The sequence below is a fragment of the Canis aureus genome, chromosome 11 (genome assembly GCF_053574225.1).
Source record: "Canis aureus isolate CA01 chromosome 11, VMU_Caureus_v.1.0, whole genome shotgun sequence".
Classification (NCBI taxonomy): Eukaryota; Metazoa; Chordata; class Mammalia; order Carnivora; family Canidae; genus Canis; species Canis aureus.
In genome coordinates this window covers 15,692,534-15,709,915 of record NC_135621.1, presented here as the reverse complement: position 1 = coordinate 15,709,915, position 17,382 = coordinate 15,692,534, and the positions used below count along the sequence as shown (strand labels likewise).

The following is a 17,382-nucleotide window of genomic DNA, read 5'->3' as shown; positions in this document are numbered from 1 at the left end:
ATTACTTAACTCTGAGTAATTGGCACTTTCCCTCGTTTCTTTGACACCGAAGGATTTAGAAGCCTGGACAGGCCATGGCTCTCAGGGACTGAAAGAGGCTCCAGACCATCGGGAATCGGAGGGAAAAGGCTGAGTCTTTTCTCCGACCTTTGTATCAATTAGGTTCTGTTGGGTTGAAACGATGCTATTTCACCCTAGCAAAGCGCAACGGCTATTATGTGCTGCATATAAAGTAGTTCATGATCCTTCTGTCAGTTGTGCCATCCCCAGCTGGACCCCTGAGTATCTAATTACGAACAGGTTTCTGAGGTGAGTCCACAACTCTCACCTTATCACACCAGATCGCTCTTAAAAGATTCAATTATTTGGCTATAATTGCACCTGTCAGCACATGCTGCCTCCAATCTCTACATCGGCAAACTTTTCTCTTTTTAACTAGCATCCCTTTGATGCATTTTCGCCTGAATAATGCTTTCAGAAGCCTTTTCACAAAAGTGCTCTGTTCACTGGCAATGTAGGACCTTTCAAAACTGTTAACACTGTAAAACATCATGTCTCCTTTTGAAAAAAAAAGGGGGGGGGAGAAGAAAAGAAAGGAAGAAAAAGAAAAGCGAGAGTTGATATCAGACTCTAAACTTTTGCTGCTCTAAATTGGAATCTTCTCTGATAAGCCCTGTTAGGAGGATTCTAAAGCCTGCTGAAAGGGGCCCTCCAAAGGGCCTGGGCAATGCCTCCAGGGAATTCTTAAATCATTCTAAGAAAGTCGTGATCATCTTGCTGCGGGGGAAATAAGGGTCCTGGTTGTTAAGTTCACATTCAGAATGAGTCTGGCATTCTTCTCCTCTTATCAGTTTTCAAAGCTGACTCCTCACGCTATGTGTTGAACAACTCCTTTTTATTTCTGCTGTAAATTAAAGCCTTTAAGAAGCAGTGAGCCAGCATCCAACATTTGCTTTCCCATCCCAAATCAGTGCATCTGTCTCTTAAACCATATTTCTATAGGTTTTGTTTGTTCTAAATGACACAGAAGCCAACACAGTAGCTAAATCATGACGAGAAGCAAAGCAAGATGAGTGGGAGGGGTGGGGAGTTTGCACTGGTGGAAAGAAGCAGGAGGATGAGCTGGGAGGCAAAATTGGGTTTTTTTTTTTTTATTTTTTTCCAGCTTTCGCACAACATTTGGTGCAAGTAATCTGGGATCACACTCCGGGACGCACTGAAAAGGGGTGACTTGGTTTGTTTTCACTGCACCAAGGAGATGATAACGGGAATTAATTTGGTATCGAGGCAATTTTTCTCCAGTACTTGTCTTGGAGCCATATACGGAGTTCCTTTGGTTTAGAGTTAAAATAGCATACTGTAAAATCTGGCCCAGATAAAATTTTAGGCAGCCCTTATGATCACTCCCTCCTCTTCTATCTCTATCTGCGGTGTAGATAAATAGATATGCGGCCCTCTTTCTATGAAGCCGAGCACTTGGATATTGGCCTGAAGGAAATCTTTACTTTTTTCCCCCTAGGAATCATAAGGAAGGCCACCAATGTTACTCTCCTTCTCTACAATTCTTTTGAGACTGACAGAAGATATTAGTTATCTTTTTTGAAATTTCATTCAGGAAGCATTTATTGTATGCCTATTATGTACCAAGTACTATGTTAGGAACTGACGCTTAAAAGTAAATAAGACATAATCCTAGAATAACTCTTGGCAAAGTCACCTTATGGTTCCATAAAAGGGCAAATAGCAAGTACTAACTTTCCTAATCCAGTGAGAGACATAGTTTCCAGTTCTTACAAGACCCATAAAAGGGCTGCAAGGGAAACTGTTGATATGTCTCTAGTTCCATTATCTCAGATACTTCTTGTTTCTGGAAGAAATAAGAGATTTTTAATTCTTTTCCTGCTGCCTCCTCCAAAGTTCACTAAATATTAAGGATGCAATATAACAGAATGCTGAAAAGTATAGACTCTGAAGTCAGACCCAAGTCCATTTCCCACATTCCTACATAGGTAAGTGACTTAGAGCAGTTCTGTGCAATAAGACTGTCTTCATCGGTGGAAATATCCCATACCTGCACCATCCAATATGGTAGCCTCTTGGCACAGGTGGCTGCTGGACACTTGAACTGTGGCTAGTGGTGCTGAGGAACTAAATTCACAGTTAATTTAATTTTAATTAATAAATGTCAATAGCTGCATCTCTACCACACTGGAACAGCACGGATGTGTTGTTTTCTCATCTTTGGAATAGAGATTACATGGCTCCCTGGCTCATGGAGTTCTTAAACAACGTAGTGAGACCACACATTGAAAACATATGTTCCCGATGAGTGATGTATTATTAATGACGTTCCACTAAATTATACTTACAGCAACATTTACTGTACTTCAGTAAGTCTGCCCTTTTGGAGGAATTTTATCACTTAAACAAGAACTAGCAACCCTCTGAAGGACAGATGTCATAACACGTTCGTCCTTGGGTGCATGGCCCATAATAGACGCTCAAGAACTGCCATTTTAACTCAGCTGAGCAGATCGTTGGTCCTGGGACTCTTCAGCTCCATAAAGAGGTAAATCCAAGTGCATCCAAATACAATTTTCCTAATTTCCAGTGTAGCATAATAGCATTGGACTAGGGCTTGGTTTTGCTATCTCCTGGTTGTGTGACCATAGCGGAATTACCTGACTTCTTTGAACTTTGGATTTGCCATCTGTAAGATAGTGACAGTCCTGCCTCCCTCATAAAGATGAGTGGAATGATGCAAGCCCAACGGAACATGTGTAGGAAATGCCAGATCCCTTCTTCCTTCCCTTTTGTGGTGGCTTCTGTGCCTGTCAACAGACGTAATCCTCTGTCTCCAGCAGTGGAGACATGTGACCAGTGGTTAACCTCATCCTTGCCTAAAATTCAATCACTTTAAATTTCTTCTTCTGAACTTGCAATTTAAAAATGCAAATATTCCTGAAAAAAAAAAAAAAAACTTTTCCCGGATCATTTTGGTCTTCCACACCTGAAAGCATGGAAATGAGCTTCTCCCCGGCTACATGGCACTTGAGGGAATGAAGATTGTGGTTTGGGTATGGTGTTAATTTTAGACGACAAGCACCACGCAAGGAAGGCAAACCTGGGGGCGGGGGGGGGGGGGAGCGCAAAGGAATCCTGCTTTAAATCTGCTAATATATATATAAAGGCTTTACCTTGAGTCATTACCACCTAAAAGGACAGAAACAGCTCCAGCAGGCACTTGGGTATAAGTTCAGTCTCAAAATGCACAGGTTTTAAATAATGTATATTGCTTTTTTTTTTTTTTCATAGAATATCCATTGTTAGACTGCTTGGGGCTCCCGAGACAAAAGGCCCTGTGAAAAGTCCTAGGGGTTATTTTTGCTTTTAGGCATCTCACAAAACGAGACACAATTTTACGACTGAAGACTTGGGAGTCCAGGTCGAGGAACGTACGTGACCTCGTAACTAAGCTGGAATTTAATGAGGCCCATCAGCTTCCTCATGAATTTAAGAGGTACGAAGAAAGAGTGGACCTATTTGGTATTTACATAAAGCTTTTTTTTCTCTCTGCAAAGATCAAAGCATTATTTCATCATCCCTCACACAGAGAGGTTAAGTGGCTTGCCGACAGCCAGTGGAGGCTGAGAGCTGATAGCAGGCCTGGATTTCGGGCAAGCAGCCCATAGGCCCTTCTGCCTGAGGATGCGGACTCAGCAGCTTCCTATCTGCATGTCCTCACTACAGAGAGGAAGGTCCCCTTCTCTCCGTGAAAGGGGAGATGCCTCCCCTTGATCAAGAGGGCAGGATCTGAGGATCAAAGGTGAGGGGGCAGGCATCTAACAAAGACCAAAGACTCGATGGGGCCCGCACAGCTCTGGACCCGACAGTGCTTAGGGTTCTAGCAAAGCACGGCGACCAGATTAAAGTACGGCTGTCCCTATTGACTCTCTTACATAAAATTTGTAAATTAGAGAAACCAAGAAAGAAGCTATTCACCTTCACGCACGACAGGTTTTGAGTTTTCCTGTTTAGCAGTACCTTTAACAAAGAGTAGTGGCTAATCTCGCAGCCACGGACACTGCTCCTTGAGCTCACATCTTCACTTCCCCACTTGCCACCAGCTGTGTGACCTTGGGAAGCCCCTTAACCTCTCTGTGCCTCCATTTCCTCATCCACAAACTCAGAATAATAACGGCACCAACCCCTCAGAGGGTTGTTGTATTAAGTGAGCTCACTCGACATACGACGCTGAAAACTGTGCCTAGTGCCTAATAATCACTAAATACACACTTGTTGATAATAAAAAAAAAAAAAGGTTTCTGTTGCTTCTGCTGCTACCAATACTGTTATTGGACTTGTCTGTTGGTCTAGAAGGGATGACCAGACTTCCAGGCCTTGGGGCCTCTGTGTCACGTCTTAACTGGCTGTGGGAGAGCCCGAACCAAACTTCTCCTGAGGGGGAAGACGGTGCAGCACTGAGGGCCTGAGCTCTGGGTTAAAATGCAAGGAAAGGGAGCCAGATGGGATCTGCTTTCTGAGTACTTGCTATTTTCTGAGACTTGCTGGTAGCAGTGCTTCTCTGCAAGCCCCAGCGGCAGCCACAGGGACCGCGCCGTGGAGGAAGCCGGCGGGCCGGCCAGGGGCCTTGGGGCCGTGCTCCGGATCCTCTGAGAAAGAGCGAGCTTAGGCTGCACAGAGCTCGTAGGAATTTGCAGGAATGAAGGTCGAACTCTGTACGGTTGTGGTTTATCTTCCCGGCTCCACAGTGAGACCTTGCCCAGACCTGCCTTCGGCAAGGCCTGACATGAGGAAGAGCAGAGGTGGTCAGGGCTTAAGTCGGACAAGTTCACCCGCCCGGAATCTCTCCGGCGGCAGCAAGGAGGGAAAACTGCCAATGGGAAGGCCCTCCTTTGCCTCTCCTTGTGGACCTAGTGAGAGGCACCTGTTAGATCAAGAGAGAGGCAGCCCCATTTTCTTGTAAACGTGAAAACCTACGTCTTTACCTGCTGACATTATCACTTAATAAATGAAGATTAATGTCTGAGCCATGAGAAAAGAAAATAAACAGAGTCTCCTGCCGGTTCTAGAGAGGGTTCCTTTCTGCTAAGCAAGGGCTACGCGTAAAATCCGTTTACTTAGATGAAAAACGCTGTCAGAAGTAATACACTTTTTCTTGTAAAACTGAAACACAGCAGCAATTATAAGAAGATTTGCCTTTTTGCAAACCCTTTTTAAAACTTTAAAACAGTCATATTCAGAGATAATATGAATTGCCCCTAAAATGTTCAACCGTGACAAGAAAGAATTTCCTTAACGCAAATGCACTTAGCAATGTCACGACAACAGCCGCTGTGGGATTAGTCAGCAGTGTCGTCAATTATTTCTCGAGCGTGGAAGTTTGCCCCTTGATTTGAAAAGTGACATAGCAGGAAAGAGCAGAAGAGGATATGCCCACATCACTATGTGCTGAATAATCGATCTTGCCGAAGGAGTTCTGAATCAGGGACTCCCGGGCTGAATGAGCTTTTATCGTGCGGTGCCAAGTATATTTCTGTTACTGGTGTGTTAAGCCCAACATCTGAAAATAAAATAGAATGAATATCTTTAAATGTTTTCACTGAAACATTTTTAAAAGGGATTTCTGGTGCAGAATTGCCTCATGACTTTGGCAACAGTTATTCCAGAAAGACGGATAGCGAACTGGCTTGACCTCAAGAAACTGATGTCGAAGAATGTAGGTTTGTATTTTAAAATTCCCGCTCGTTTCTCCTGAGCAGTAGACAAGAGATGGAGGGGTTATGCCGTGGACGTGTATTTCAGCACCGCTCTGGGCGATGGTCAAGTTTCAGCTCCACTCAGTGCAGAACCATGAGGCAGCTAGGCAAATCCAACCAGAAATCTAGATCAGGGTAGATGTGGCCTGTACTCAGAAGAACAAGACCAGGTTATTCAGGAATGTGTAGACATAGGATTAATGCTTTAGAAAATAGGGTCTTCTTACCCTACACTCCTTCATTTCTGAGATTGCAGTCAATCCACACAGCTTCCTGGAGAAAGCACAAAATCCGGCACCAAAGGAATACAGTTTTCTCGAACTATATTTCTTATTCAAGAGCTCTACATTTCTAGAAACCCCTGGGCATTGGGACCATAGAGGTAATTGAAAATCATATATACAAGTACCTGTGCACATGCAGATTTAATGAGCAGGTGTTCAGCACCCACCTGGCACAGAACACAGCCAAGAAGTCTGTAGGGACTGTGAAGGTTAGAGACCACAAATCCCCTGGAGGAGGTGCCCAGAGAAGAAAAGTCAAAGGAATTAGAGCAGAACTAGGGAGAGTGGAGTATATATCACATCTGAAAATCCAAAGCACCTTCTGGAAACCAGAAGCCTGGCGTCAGAGAGCAAACCAGAGAGCGAGGGAAAAGTCCCTCCCTACAACTTCCCTCCCATCCCTCTATGCCTGGGACTCCTGAATCACTGCCACTCCAGCAAGAAGCTTATAGAGACGAATCCAGGAATGCTGTGGCCTCTCTGATCCGCTCTCTTCCCTGGGACGGGAGCACGCACCCACCAGACGGGGACAGCACATCCATCCACATGGCGGTCCGTCCCTCGGGGACCCGCACCAGCGCTTGGCAGGAATTTCCAACCTCACAGAACTTCTTCTTAATGTCATATTTTAAATATGAGCTCGAATATAATTTAGAACATGCTGCAGAATAACATTATTGTTAAGGCTCAGGCACTGAGCTCCCCTGCCTTGCAAGTGGGACAATATTTAGGGTTAGTTACCCAAAGGGGGGGGAATAAATTTTTTCAGCACCATGTAAAGTACAGTTTCTTTCCTTCTTTCTCTCTCTTGTTCTCATATAGTAAGGGAGATGTGGGGACGACCTGCCCATTTCCTTTTGTTCCTCTTCTTCTGCTTCACAGTGAATAACCACTCTTTTATTCTGAAACTAAACAAAACAGGTGAGCAAAATAGGTTGCCCCTTACTGGGTGTGGCTGAAGCAGAGGCTCTCTGACCCAAGCGACATACCCTTACAGTTTCAGGCGCTACCTATAATCCTACCTGTAAAGGTCCAGGATTTTACTTGAAGACACTGGATGTGCAAAAAGACCTTCTTCATGGAAGGATGTTCAGGAAACTCCCTAAATCGGGGTAGGGCCATCGGGGAGAACGGAAGGCACTCTCCGATATTGGGCTGCAGCCTTTCAGAAAGAGGTCTCACTGCCACACCGTGCATGCCCAGCACTTCAAATAAACCCATTTATTCCCCTGTGGTCCCTCACTCCATGGATCTCAGCCTGGGTCTGGGATTTTGAGTGTACCTCAAACCTAGTAGTAGTGATATTCATGGTCTCGGCTCCACAGGACTCAGTTCTCACCCTCTGTGCCAGGTTTGGGGATGCGCTGCAACCTCAGTGTGATCTTGCTTCTGCATTGCCTTTGCCAACTGGCTTTGAGTTAACTACCTTCTTATGAAGGAGACTGACACATTAACAAGTCATTACCACTCTGTGTCGCAAGTACTAACATAGAAGTAAGGCCAAATATTCTAGGAACGTCCAGCTCTGCCTAGAAAAAACTTCACAGAGAAGGTTGTGACTGAGCTTTAATCCTAGAGAATTAAGAGGGTTTTACTAGAGTCATTCCGGGCAGAATGAACCACCTGTACAAAGGGGTGGAGGCAGGAGCCAGCGGGATGGCAGGAATGGTGAGAAGTCCAGTGCAGCTGGAACATAAGGTTTTGGATGAGGCGAAAGAGAAGCAGAAGATACAGTTTGACACGATTAGACTTGTCTCTCCAAGTGCAACAGAGAGCAGAGATTAACCAAGGGGATTTGATTCCATACTGCTGTTTGTGTTTCAGAAGGGAAACAGAGTCGACAGGAGGCAATCATTGGCAGACAGAGCAACAATGTTAACACAACCTATCAAATTTCTTCCAGAACAGTGGTTCTCACTGGGGGTAACGTTGCCCCCATCAGGGGACATTTGGCAATATCTGCGGACACCTGTGGTTGTCACCTCTGGCTTAAGGGGAAGGGAGCTCTTGACACGTAGGGGTTAGAGGCCAAGGAGGCTCCTAAACATCTTACAATGCACAAGACAGCCCTCCACAACAAAGCATCACCTGGCCCCAAATATCCAAAATATCAGTAGTGTCGAGGAGGAGAAAAGATGAGGTGGCCAGAGGGTGCAAAAAGATTTCTCCAAGAGGCGAAGAGGAAACCTGGAGATGGTGGACCTTTCCAACTTGGTGCTCTGGCACCATTCCCGCGCCAGGTGATGCCCACACACCATGGGGCTTGGAGCTCTGCATCTTTCGTTGCTCTGAGTGAGAAGAGGGCTATTATTGGAACAACCCTGAATTTGACCCAACTGATTTAAAGGAAACCATTTACAAATTTCAATACTCCATCACTGATAAGGTTGAACGTGATAGCAGCTGATTAAAGTTGTGGAAGGGACTTAGGAGTTGCACTGCGTCAGGCACTGCATGCAAGGCAGAAGGATCTCTCTGCACTTCCAGCAAAGTGGTGACCTTTCCATATAGGTAGAAACACTTGGAAAAGCGAGTCCTCCTACCAAGAAAACCGAGAGCCCCTGATTCTCCACAACTCTCACTGCTATCCTTCAGGCCAGAAGACTCTCCCCCCAGGGAACCCATCCAATCAGCCATCACTTTTTACATGAAAGTCCCCTTATCCAGCCAAGTTTAGAGAACAGTCTGTAACATGCAAAATGTAAAAACAGGCCAAAGACACGTTTAAAATCCAGTATTTGTTGAAAGCTAAGATATCAAAAGACAGGCTACAAGGACCGAAAAGGAAAATAAAATTCTTATTTTCAGATAATGTCTTTTGGCCACCTTCACTCTCATTTCCACCGACATCTTCAGGGCTCACCTTTGTCTCATTAGTGCTGCCTCCACCACAACAGTTCAGCAATTGAAGGCGGGTACTTGGAAGCACCGAACATGGTGAACTTCACAAATTGGAGAATCTGCCCCCTGGTTGGTTTTCAATTGAGGAAATGGGATTTCATTACAAAGACAATGCCTGGAAAAGTGCTTGGGCAGGAAACAGCACTCCCAGTGTGTGGTCCCATCCCTTCAACAGCTGCAGCTGGGAAGGGATTTAGGAGTTTGCAATACATCTGGATTAAAGGGGTCTTTATAGGGAATTATGTCTAGTATATTGCTGGAAGGGGACAGTGGAAACTGGCAGCCGTGGTCGCCTGTGCAGAGGTGAGATGGGTGTCAAGGGAGCAGAGGAGGAAAAGGAAGTCACTGTTCACAGTAGGCTTTGAATTCTGAATCATGCACACGTATCACCTACTCATAAAATAATAATAATTCAACAAACAAATGAAAATTACATAAACACAACAAAGGAATAACATAAAACCCACCCCATCCCCCCCAAAAAAAGAGTCTGTTGTTTAAAAAAAAAAAAAACCCAAGTTACTGAATCCCACATTTCCATCCTCTGACGTAAGGCTCCTCTTGTCTGGGGCATCATGGGAGTCATGCAAGAAGACACCCACATCTCTAGTGGGATCTTTCAATTCAGTTCTGAACTCCACATACTTGTCTCCAACTACCAGGGGCTTCTCCATGAGGTCCCACTCATCAGCACCTCAAAAATCACGTCCCAACCCAAATTCTCCTCTCCTTTCCCTCCTTCCTTCCCTCTTCCCTCCAAGCGCTATCCTGCTCCCATATTCTCTGTCATTATTAGAAAAAAAAAAAAGCTATCCATTAAGCTTCCCAATCTAAAAACCTTATAGTTACCCTGAGGACTCTCTCCTCACCCTTATTACAGTCACCAAATATTGTTCATTCCATCATGATGGAGTTTCCCACATAGATGTCCTAGCCCACCGATTTTTTCTAGTTCAAGAAATTATAAACAATATTCTTTCACTGGAATGTGAGCTCCTGCTGGATTTCGGGCTAGTTCACTCTTTACGCTTCCCCAGCTCCTACCCCCGGCATCGTCTTTCCCAAACCCAAGTATGGGATCATGCTTCAGAACCCTGGATAGCTCCTGTTGCCTACAGAATTCAGCCCAAAGGTCCTCGTCTGACAAGTGATCGTTCCTACTGTATCCCCAAAAAATGCCATCCCTGACGCACACCCTGTGCTCTGGCCACTCTGTGTGACAAGCCTTGCTCATTTATGCCTCTTGTGAGCCTCCACAACTTTGTCCTTGCTGCTTCCTTGACTTGAAAGCTTTCCCCTTCCCCGCACCCTGCCTTGGACAAGAACAATTTCCTATTCCCCCTTTTAGACCTCCCCGCACTCAGTTTATACCCTCTCTGAAAAGCTGTTTAGGACCGCTCCCTCCTCTTCACTCCTCTAACACTTTGCACACACCCTTCTAAGAGCCCAACCACACTCTTTCATAATTATTTATGTTTCTATCTCTCCTACCAGAATGTGAGCTGCTTTAAGAAACAGCTGCTGTATTTTATTCATCTTTGAATCCGCTGCACCTCTCTGCCAGCATTGCACATAAATGTTTGCTGAATGAATTGGCTGAAAGCACTTTGGTAAAAATGTAACACATTATCCCAAAATTTTATAGACCTCCGTGGCTAAAATCTCATTTCTCTGCCCTCTCTCTCTCTGCATACCTATTGGCACGGATCACAGGTCTCAGGGGGGCCAGTTATTCAAAAGGAACTAACAAAGTGCCTGCTATTTGTAAACAGGGCAATTTGTAAACCCTCTGGGCTAGATTTAGAGATTGCCTTTCTAACTCTGACAATGCTCCTTTGAGTACTCACTGCACTGTAAGAAGCATTTCTTTTCCAAATGTCTTGAGTCCTATAAGTAACCTTTGTTTACCCTGAAAACACTTTCAGGGAAGCTGAAAGGAGCTAAAAAAGCAAGGTAGTGACCCTGTGGGGACCTACCTGGTCAGTGAGCCTCCTGCCCGCCTCAGAGACCCAACTCAAATCCCTGCCTAATTCCACCAGCAGCAGCTCCTCAACTGCTTGAACCTCCAAGGACTTTCGGCTCCCCACTAAAGATTATGGCAGCCCATTAATCACAAGATTATCCTAGTAAGCATCAGAAGCCAAGTGATAACCCCAGTGTCCTGAAGAAGACTGGGTAACAAATTGGGATAAGATTAGGGGCAGACACTCATTCAAGTGGATCCCAAGGGGGCAGAAACCCTATGACAACTCCCAGCCATTGGGGCCTTTGGCCCTTGCCCTTTTCTCTCTATCTGGAATGTTCTACTGGGAGATATTTGCATTTAGGTCTCTGCTCAAATGTCACCTCCCAAGAGGTCTTGCTGATGACTCAACCCAAAAGAGCACTGCCGATTACTGTTCATCTCCTCACCCTGCTTTATTTGTCTTTCCAGCACTTTGGGCACTTCAGAGCACTTGTGCCTGACACCATATTACCTATGTGTTTGTATGCTGACCATGTCCCCCACCCCCCACTCATTCGCCCCAGAGAATAGGGACCTTGTCTTGTTCCTAGCTAACCCACGCATATCGCAATCTCCCAATAGATGTTTATTTTTTTAAGAAGCACACAAAGAAACATTCAAGTAGTTTATAATTCTGGCAAAGATAGAAGACCCAAGTTAAAATGTTAAGAGCTAGCAAGGCTAACTACCTGTAATAGATGGATACTAAGGAAAGTAAATGACAGATTTGCTAAGGAAGGAGTGAGTGTGTATACGGGTGGCAAGTGTTTCCCAGAGAAGAAGAGATTTGTGTCTGCCTCCAAGGCCCTGGAAAATTCAGTAAGTTTAAGGAAACGGGGCCAGGGTTTCACCATTAGAGACTCTACCAACCATGTGTGCTAAGGCCAAAATATTAACACTTGAGGGTTCACAGCTTACCCATCCCTTGGCCACCCATTGTCCAGGAGAGGACGGATAAAAGCCCCAAAGGTAGATGCTCTCAAGGAAAGCTGACAGAGGCAAAGAAGAATCACAAACTCAATATATATCTAGAGGTCGTGGGGAGGACTGGAGGACTGTTCGGGAAACAAAGATGGCAGGAAGAACACAGCCCAAAGTTCTGACCTTTAGGGCTGATAAAAAACACTAAAGGAGAAGGACTCGGTAGCAAGCATATCTGAGAACTGCCACGGCACGTGGACGTGGATGTCCTTCACGTGGAAGAGCCTCCCCCCGGGAGAGGCATGGGAGTCCTGCTATGCTGACATTGACTTATCCCAATGTGCCTGCATCTCCTCATCCGTAAGACTGGAAATAACCATCTACGCTGAGGAATTGCCATTGGGGATTGAATGAGTTCATGAGAGCAGCACCTGGCATGTCGGGATTGTCCCTATTATTAGAACTTTGAGCCCTGCTTCTCCAAAGGCAACATCGTCTGAATGGTTTATATGGAGTGGATCACGGCTTTATGGAACGTTCGCGTTTTCAGGAGCAATGTCACCAAGAGCCTGGCCAGCGCAAAAGGTTGAGTGGAGGCAAACTAAAGTGAGACTATTAGAGAGCCTGCACGCCCAGCTGGTGCATCACCCAGAAAGCTGATGTTTCGGTGAGCGCTCAGCTCGCAGATGAAGTTACTTGGGGGTAAGGGAGGGCCTACGTCAATCTGACCACTGGACAGGGGGGTGGCCTCCATTCAGCCTGGGAATGCGATGTGGGTACTCACGGTTCCGGCGTGTAGAGGGGGTCCGAGCCATGCCGGACGTACTGGGTGCAGTGGAAGACTCTATAGGCCAGTCCTGCCAGAAAGTCTCGCGGACTCAGGTAGCCAGCCACGGGCCTCACCGTGAAGCCTGATCTTTCTGAAATGTCATCATAAACAGCCAACTAAGTATTAGCTCGACAAGACTGGAGAGCCCAAGCAGGGCGTCCTACTATTTACCGGGACGTTCTAGAAACAAAGTCATCAAGGTCTTAGAACTCTTGACAAGTGAATGGCATCTACCATCAAAAGCTATCACGTTTGTGGCTTTTGATTACTAAAATATGCTCCCGCATGACGGTTTCCAGGGGAACAAGACACTCATTAAAATGGAAAGAAAGGTGAAAAAAAAATTATTTTAAAGATTTAAATTCAGAAGCTAAATGAGGACACGAAAGCTCAAAACTCACAGGACAAGATCACAATGAGAGTGATGCTTGCCACGTGTCACCTGGCATCTTTCTAAATGACACACCCATGCCGCCTGTGTGTGGCCCATCAACACACAAGCTAAGTCACCATCACCACCACCCCCGCCCCCGTCACTAGCCTCATGGATTCAGGTCACACCATTGCTTTCTACTGTCAATACCCCAGACTCTGTCACTCCACGTCGTTGTTTTCTGTGATTTTATGAAAACCATCACATTAATTGCTATCATTTGAAGAGGAACACTAGAGCTACACGTGCTCCTGGGCTGTGGTAAGAGGAGGCAAATAAACAGAGTATAACACAGTCTACGAAGCTGCCCTATACCGCTAACCCCATTAGGCTGTGGGTCAACGGTGCTGTGGGTTTGAGGGCTACCGAAGGCTCGCTTGCAGAGAAGACCCGGAAAATTTACAACAGGAGAGCTACTCTTATCTCTGACACCAGCACTGTAAAGGCTCCCATTCTGAAAACCTCATCTCATTAGGAGAGCACCTCAGAACGGTTAGAATGGATTTTAAAGGCAAGAACCAATTAAGCTCATAAAACGAGTCCATCCTGGGATTTCTGATATCTATATGAAAACATTCCTGTTCTCAGGCCTCCTCAGACCCATAATTCTAACAGCGCTATGAGCTCGTTCTACAAGCTTTTACTTCGGATTGTTCCCTACTGACTACCAAAAAGAGAAGTATATTCTCTTCTTTTTTCTATTTTATGTCAATTAAACCAGTATATCCCACGTGTGGGGCCTGAGTAGCGGCACACGGAAGAATGTTCCTTATTTGAAGTTATGTATCTTATTTTCATATGAATTTTTTTAAATATGTAACTAACGCATCAAGAACTTTGAATTTATGGATATCATCGCCTTAAACGCTTCCTTTTGTAAATAAATCAGGTACTTAAAAGAGAGTCTGTTAAAAAATAAAATAATTCTAAAAAACACACACATTTACATTACACTTGCTGTGTGTGCCAGTGAATGATGGGGACTGAGCTCCCCGTGTCCAGTTCACAGGGGTCGTGAAGAATAACAGCAAGAACAATTACAATAGCCCTAAGAATTATGACTCTGCTACACTCCACCCTAATGACTTTAGGGTGGGGTACCAGGGTGGCTCCGTCGGTTGAGCCTCAGACTCTTGGTTTCAGCTCAGGTCTCAGCTGAGGTTCTCTCCCTCTGCTCTCCTCCCCACTCCCTACATGCTTGCTCTCTCTCTCTCTCTCTCTCTCTCTCTCAATAAGCAAATAAAATATTTCTTTAAAAAATAACTTTACGGGCAGCCCAGGTGGCTCAGCACTTTAGCACTGCCTTCAGCCCAGGTCATGATCCTGGGGTCCTGGGATCGAGCCCCGCGTCAGGGCTCCCTGCATGGAGCCTGCTTCTCCCTCTGCCTGTGTCTCTGCCTCTCTCTTTCTCTGTCTCTCTCATGAATAAATAAATAAAATCTTAAAATAAAATAAAATAACTTTAGGGCTCTGGGTATACCAGCTTCCCTTCCTGGTCACTGTGTAAGGTTGGTAAAATGATTATGTCCATTTGGAGAGAAGAAACTGAGGCCCAGGGAGGTTAAGATAGCTCATCAGAGGGCCACTTGGGTGCCTTAGGGGTCAAGCATCGCCTTTGGCTCAGGTCGTGATCCCTGGGTCCCAGGATCGAGTCTCACATCAGGACCCCCACAGGGAGCCTGCTTCTGCCTCTACCGATGCCTCTGCCTCTCTGTCTTTTTTTTTTTTTTTTCCTTTAGTCCTTAAAGTTACTAGTGCCTTCTGTGTATCAGGCAACTTCTAGCCTTTTTTTTTTCTCTTTTTTTTTTAAATTTATTTTTTATTGGTGTTCAATTTACTAACATAAAGAATAACCCCCAGTGCCCGTCACCCATTCACTCTCACCCCCCACTCTCCTCCCCTTCTACCATCCCTAGTTCGTTTCCCAGAGTTAGCAGTCTTTACGTTCTGTCTCCCTTTCTGATATTTCCCACACATTTCTTCTCCCTTCCCTTATATTCCCTTTCACTATTATTTATATTCCCCAAATGAATGAGAACATACAATGTTTGTCCTTCTCCGACTGACTTACTTCACTCAGCTCTCTCGGTCTTTCATGAATGAATGAATAAATGAATGAATAAAATAAAATAAAATAAAATAAAATAATAAAATAAAATAAAATAAAATAAAATAAAATAAAATAAAATAAAATAAAATAAAATAGATAGCTCATCAGAGGCCACACAGCCAGGAGCAGAGAGACAGAATGGGGATGCAGTACAGGCATCGTGCCCAGAGTCCATGCCATACCATCCAGCCTCTCACAGCAATATTAAGTTGGGAGATGGATATGGCAAAAATTATGGGGTGGGACCCTAATTTACTCGGGTTTGGGAAACAACGCAGTAAAAAGCAATTCCTGTATAAGAGCAACCAAGGCCGCGGCAAATCTGTAACATCCACGTAAGGCTGTGGGAAGCAGGGACGGGCGAGAGGCAAGACCATTAGGGAGCCTGTAACCCAGCTAAACAGCAACACGCGGCATCATGTAATCAGGCCCTAAGTCAGTGGCACTGGTGGGTGGCCCTCAATCTCCCGCCCTCCCGTAGTAACAGCTGTCGTGGGTGAGGGTCACACGAGGGGCGCTCCCATCGCACCAGGTGCGGTCGTCCGTGTCCCTGCTCTCGGCCGTCCACTCTCTAGCCTGACACACACATGATCTAGGATGAGCGATTAGAGGGAAGGTCTTGATCACTCCTACCATCAGGACTCAGAGGGGAAGAAAGGATGGACTCTGAGAGGCGAGGGACGGAGGGACAGAACCTGCGCAAAGGTGTGGGGAGCCCACGGGGAGCTCGGAGGTTGTACGGCACAGCGCACCACCTCAGAAAGCCAGGCCAGGGCAGGGAACTGAGGTTGAGTGGTTCAGACCCGGCCCGGGTCAGCCAGAAATCAGCAGACCATGGCCTGGCGTCCAAACCCCCTGGTTTGTGTGCGCCCCGCGAGCCAAGAAAAAATTTTTACGTTTCTTTAACAGTCACATAGAAACAGTTATATGAGGACTGGCAGAAGGGCCTCAATGTTGCCTCTGGGCCCACAAAAATGAAAATATTCATGATCTGGCCTTTACCAAGAAAAGCAAAAAAAAACAAAAACCATGTCCAACCTCAGGAAAATAAAAGGGGAACCACTGATGGCTTCTGAGCGGAGGTGCCAGGAGGACACGATGCTTTAGGAAGCTTCCCCTGGAGGCGGTGGTCCAGAGAGTAAGGGGGAGAAGATACAGGCATTGGGGGTGTAAAATAGGGGCCTCAATTTGGGGTAGGGGCAGTGGGACGAAGGCAAAGCACAGGCTCACGAGGGTAGTAAAGCTAGAGGCGGCAACACTGGAGGCCCCATAAGCTAACAGCCCAAAGGACCTGGGACCGTGGCAGGAGGGGCTCCGCAGGTGTGACCAGTTAAGGGTTTTTCAAGGAGGCAGTTATCCCGGATTACTCTGGGGGGTCTGATATAATCACCGGGATCCTTGCAAGAAGGGTCACAGGAGGGTCACAGGGAAAGAAGGAGACGTGAGGAGAGCCATGGAGCCGAGGAATGTGGGGAGACCCCAGAAGCTGGAAGAGGCAGGGCTGCGGAAGCACCTCCAGAAGGAATGTGGCCCGACCAGGACCTTGGCGCTAGACCTCTCGTCTCCGGCACCATAAGGTAGCAGGTCTGTGTCACTGTAAGTCACCGGGTTTGTGGCGACGTGTTACAGCAGCCGCGGGACACTGTCCCACAGACGGATTGTGTGCCGGGAGGCTGGGGGGGCCTGGGGGGCCTGATGAGGCTGCAGGATACAGGGTCCCCCGTGCAAGGAGGGTGGGCAGGAAAGAAGGAAGGCGGCAGCTTTTGGGTTCACAGCTGCTCTCTGGGGACAGGGAGGGAAAGGACACAGGAGCTGGTGGGGCAGCTGGCAGCTGAGCCCACCCACAGCCCCCGGGGCCAGGCATGAGGAGGGGGCCCACGGAACTGCACCTGGGGCCACCCATGTCTCGGAACAGTCCCTGGCACAGCACATATGTGTGACAGCACTTCCTGGCTCACAGACTGCCTCCCCCCCCACCCCCCACACCCAGGCCCGCCGCTGGCTCCCTGTCCCCCGTCCCCCGATGTTTCACCCACGTGGCCGCTTAGCAAAGCACATAAAGTGTCACGTGCGAGGTCATTGCACCCCCACACGGCTCCCCAGGGCAGCTCCTGGATCA

At 46.5% G+C, this 17,382-nt stretch overlaps 1 protein-coding gene across 1 annotated transcript in view; it reads right to left on the bottom strand.

Annotated features, from left to right (window-relative positions):
- TPH2 (tryptophan hydroxylase 2) overlaps nucleotides 1-17,382 on the bottom strand; it is an 85,820-nt gene that overhangs the window by 34,702 nt on the left and 33,736 nt on the right. Inside the window, exon 7 of the mRNA XM_077913851.1 lies at nucleotides 12,676-12,811. Within this exon, the coding sequence (XP_077769977.1) occupies nucleotides 12,676-12,811 (136 nt within the window). The remainder of the gene's footprint in view (nucleotides 1-12,675; nucleotides 12,812-17,382) is intronic.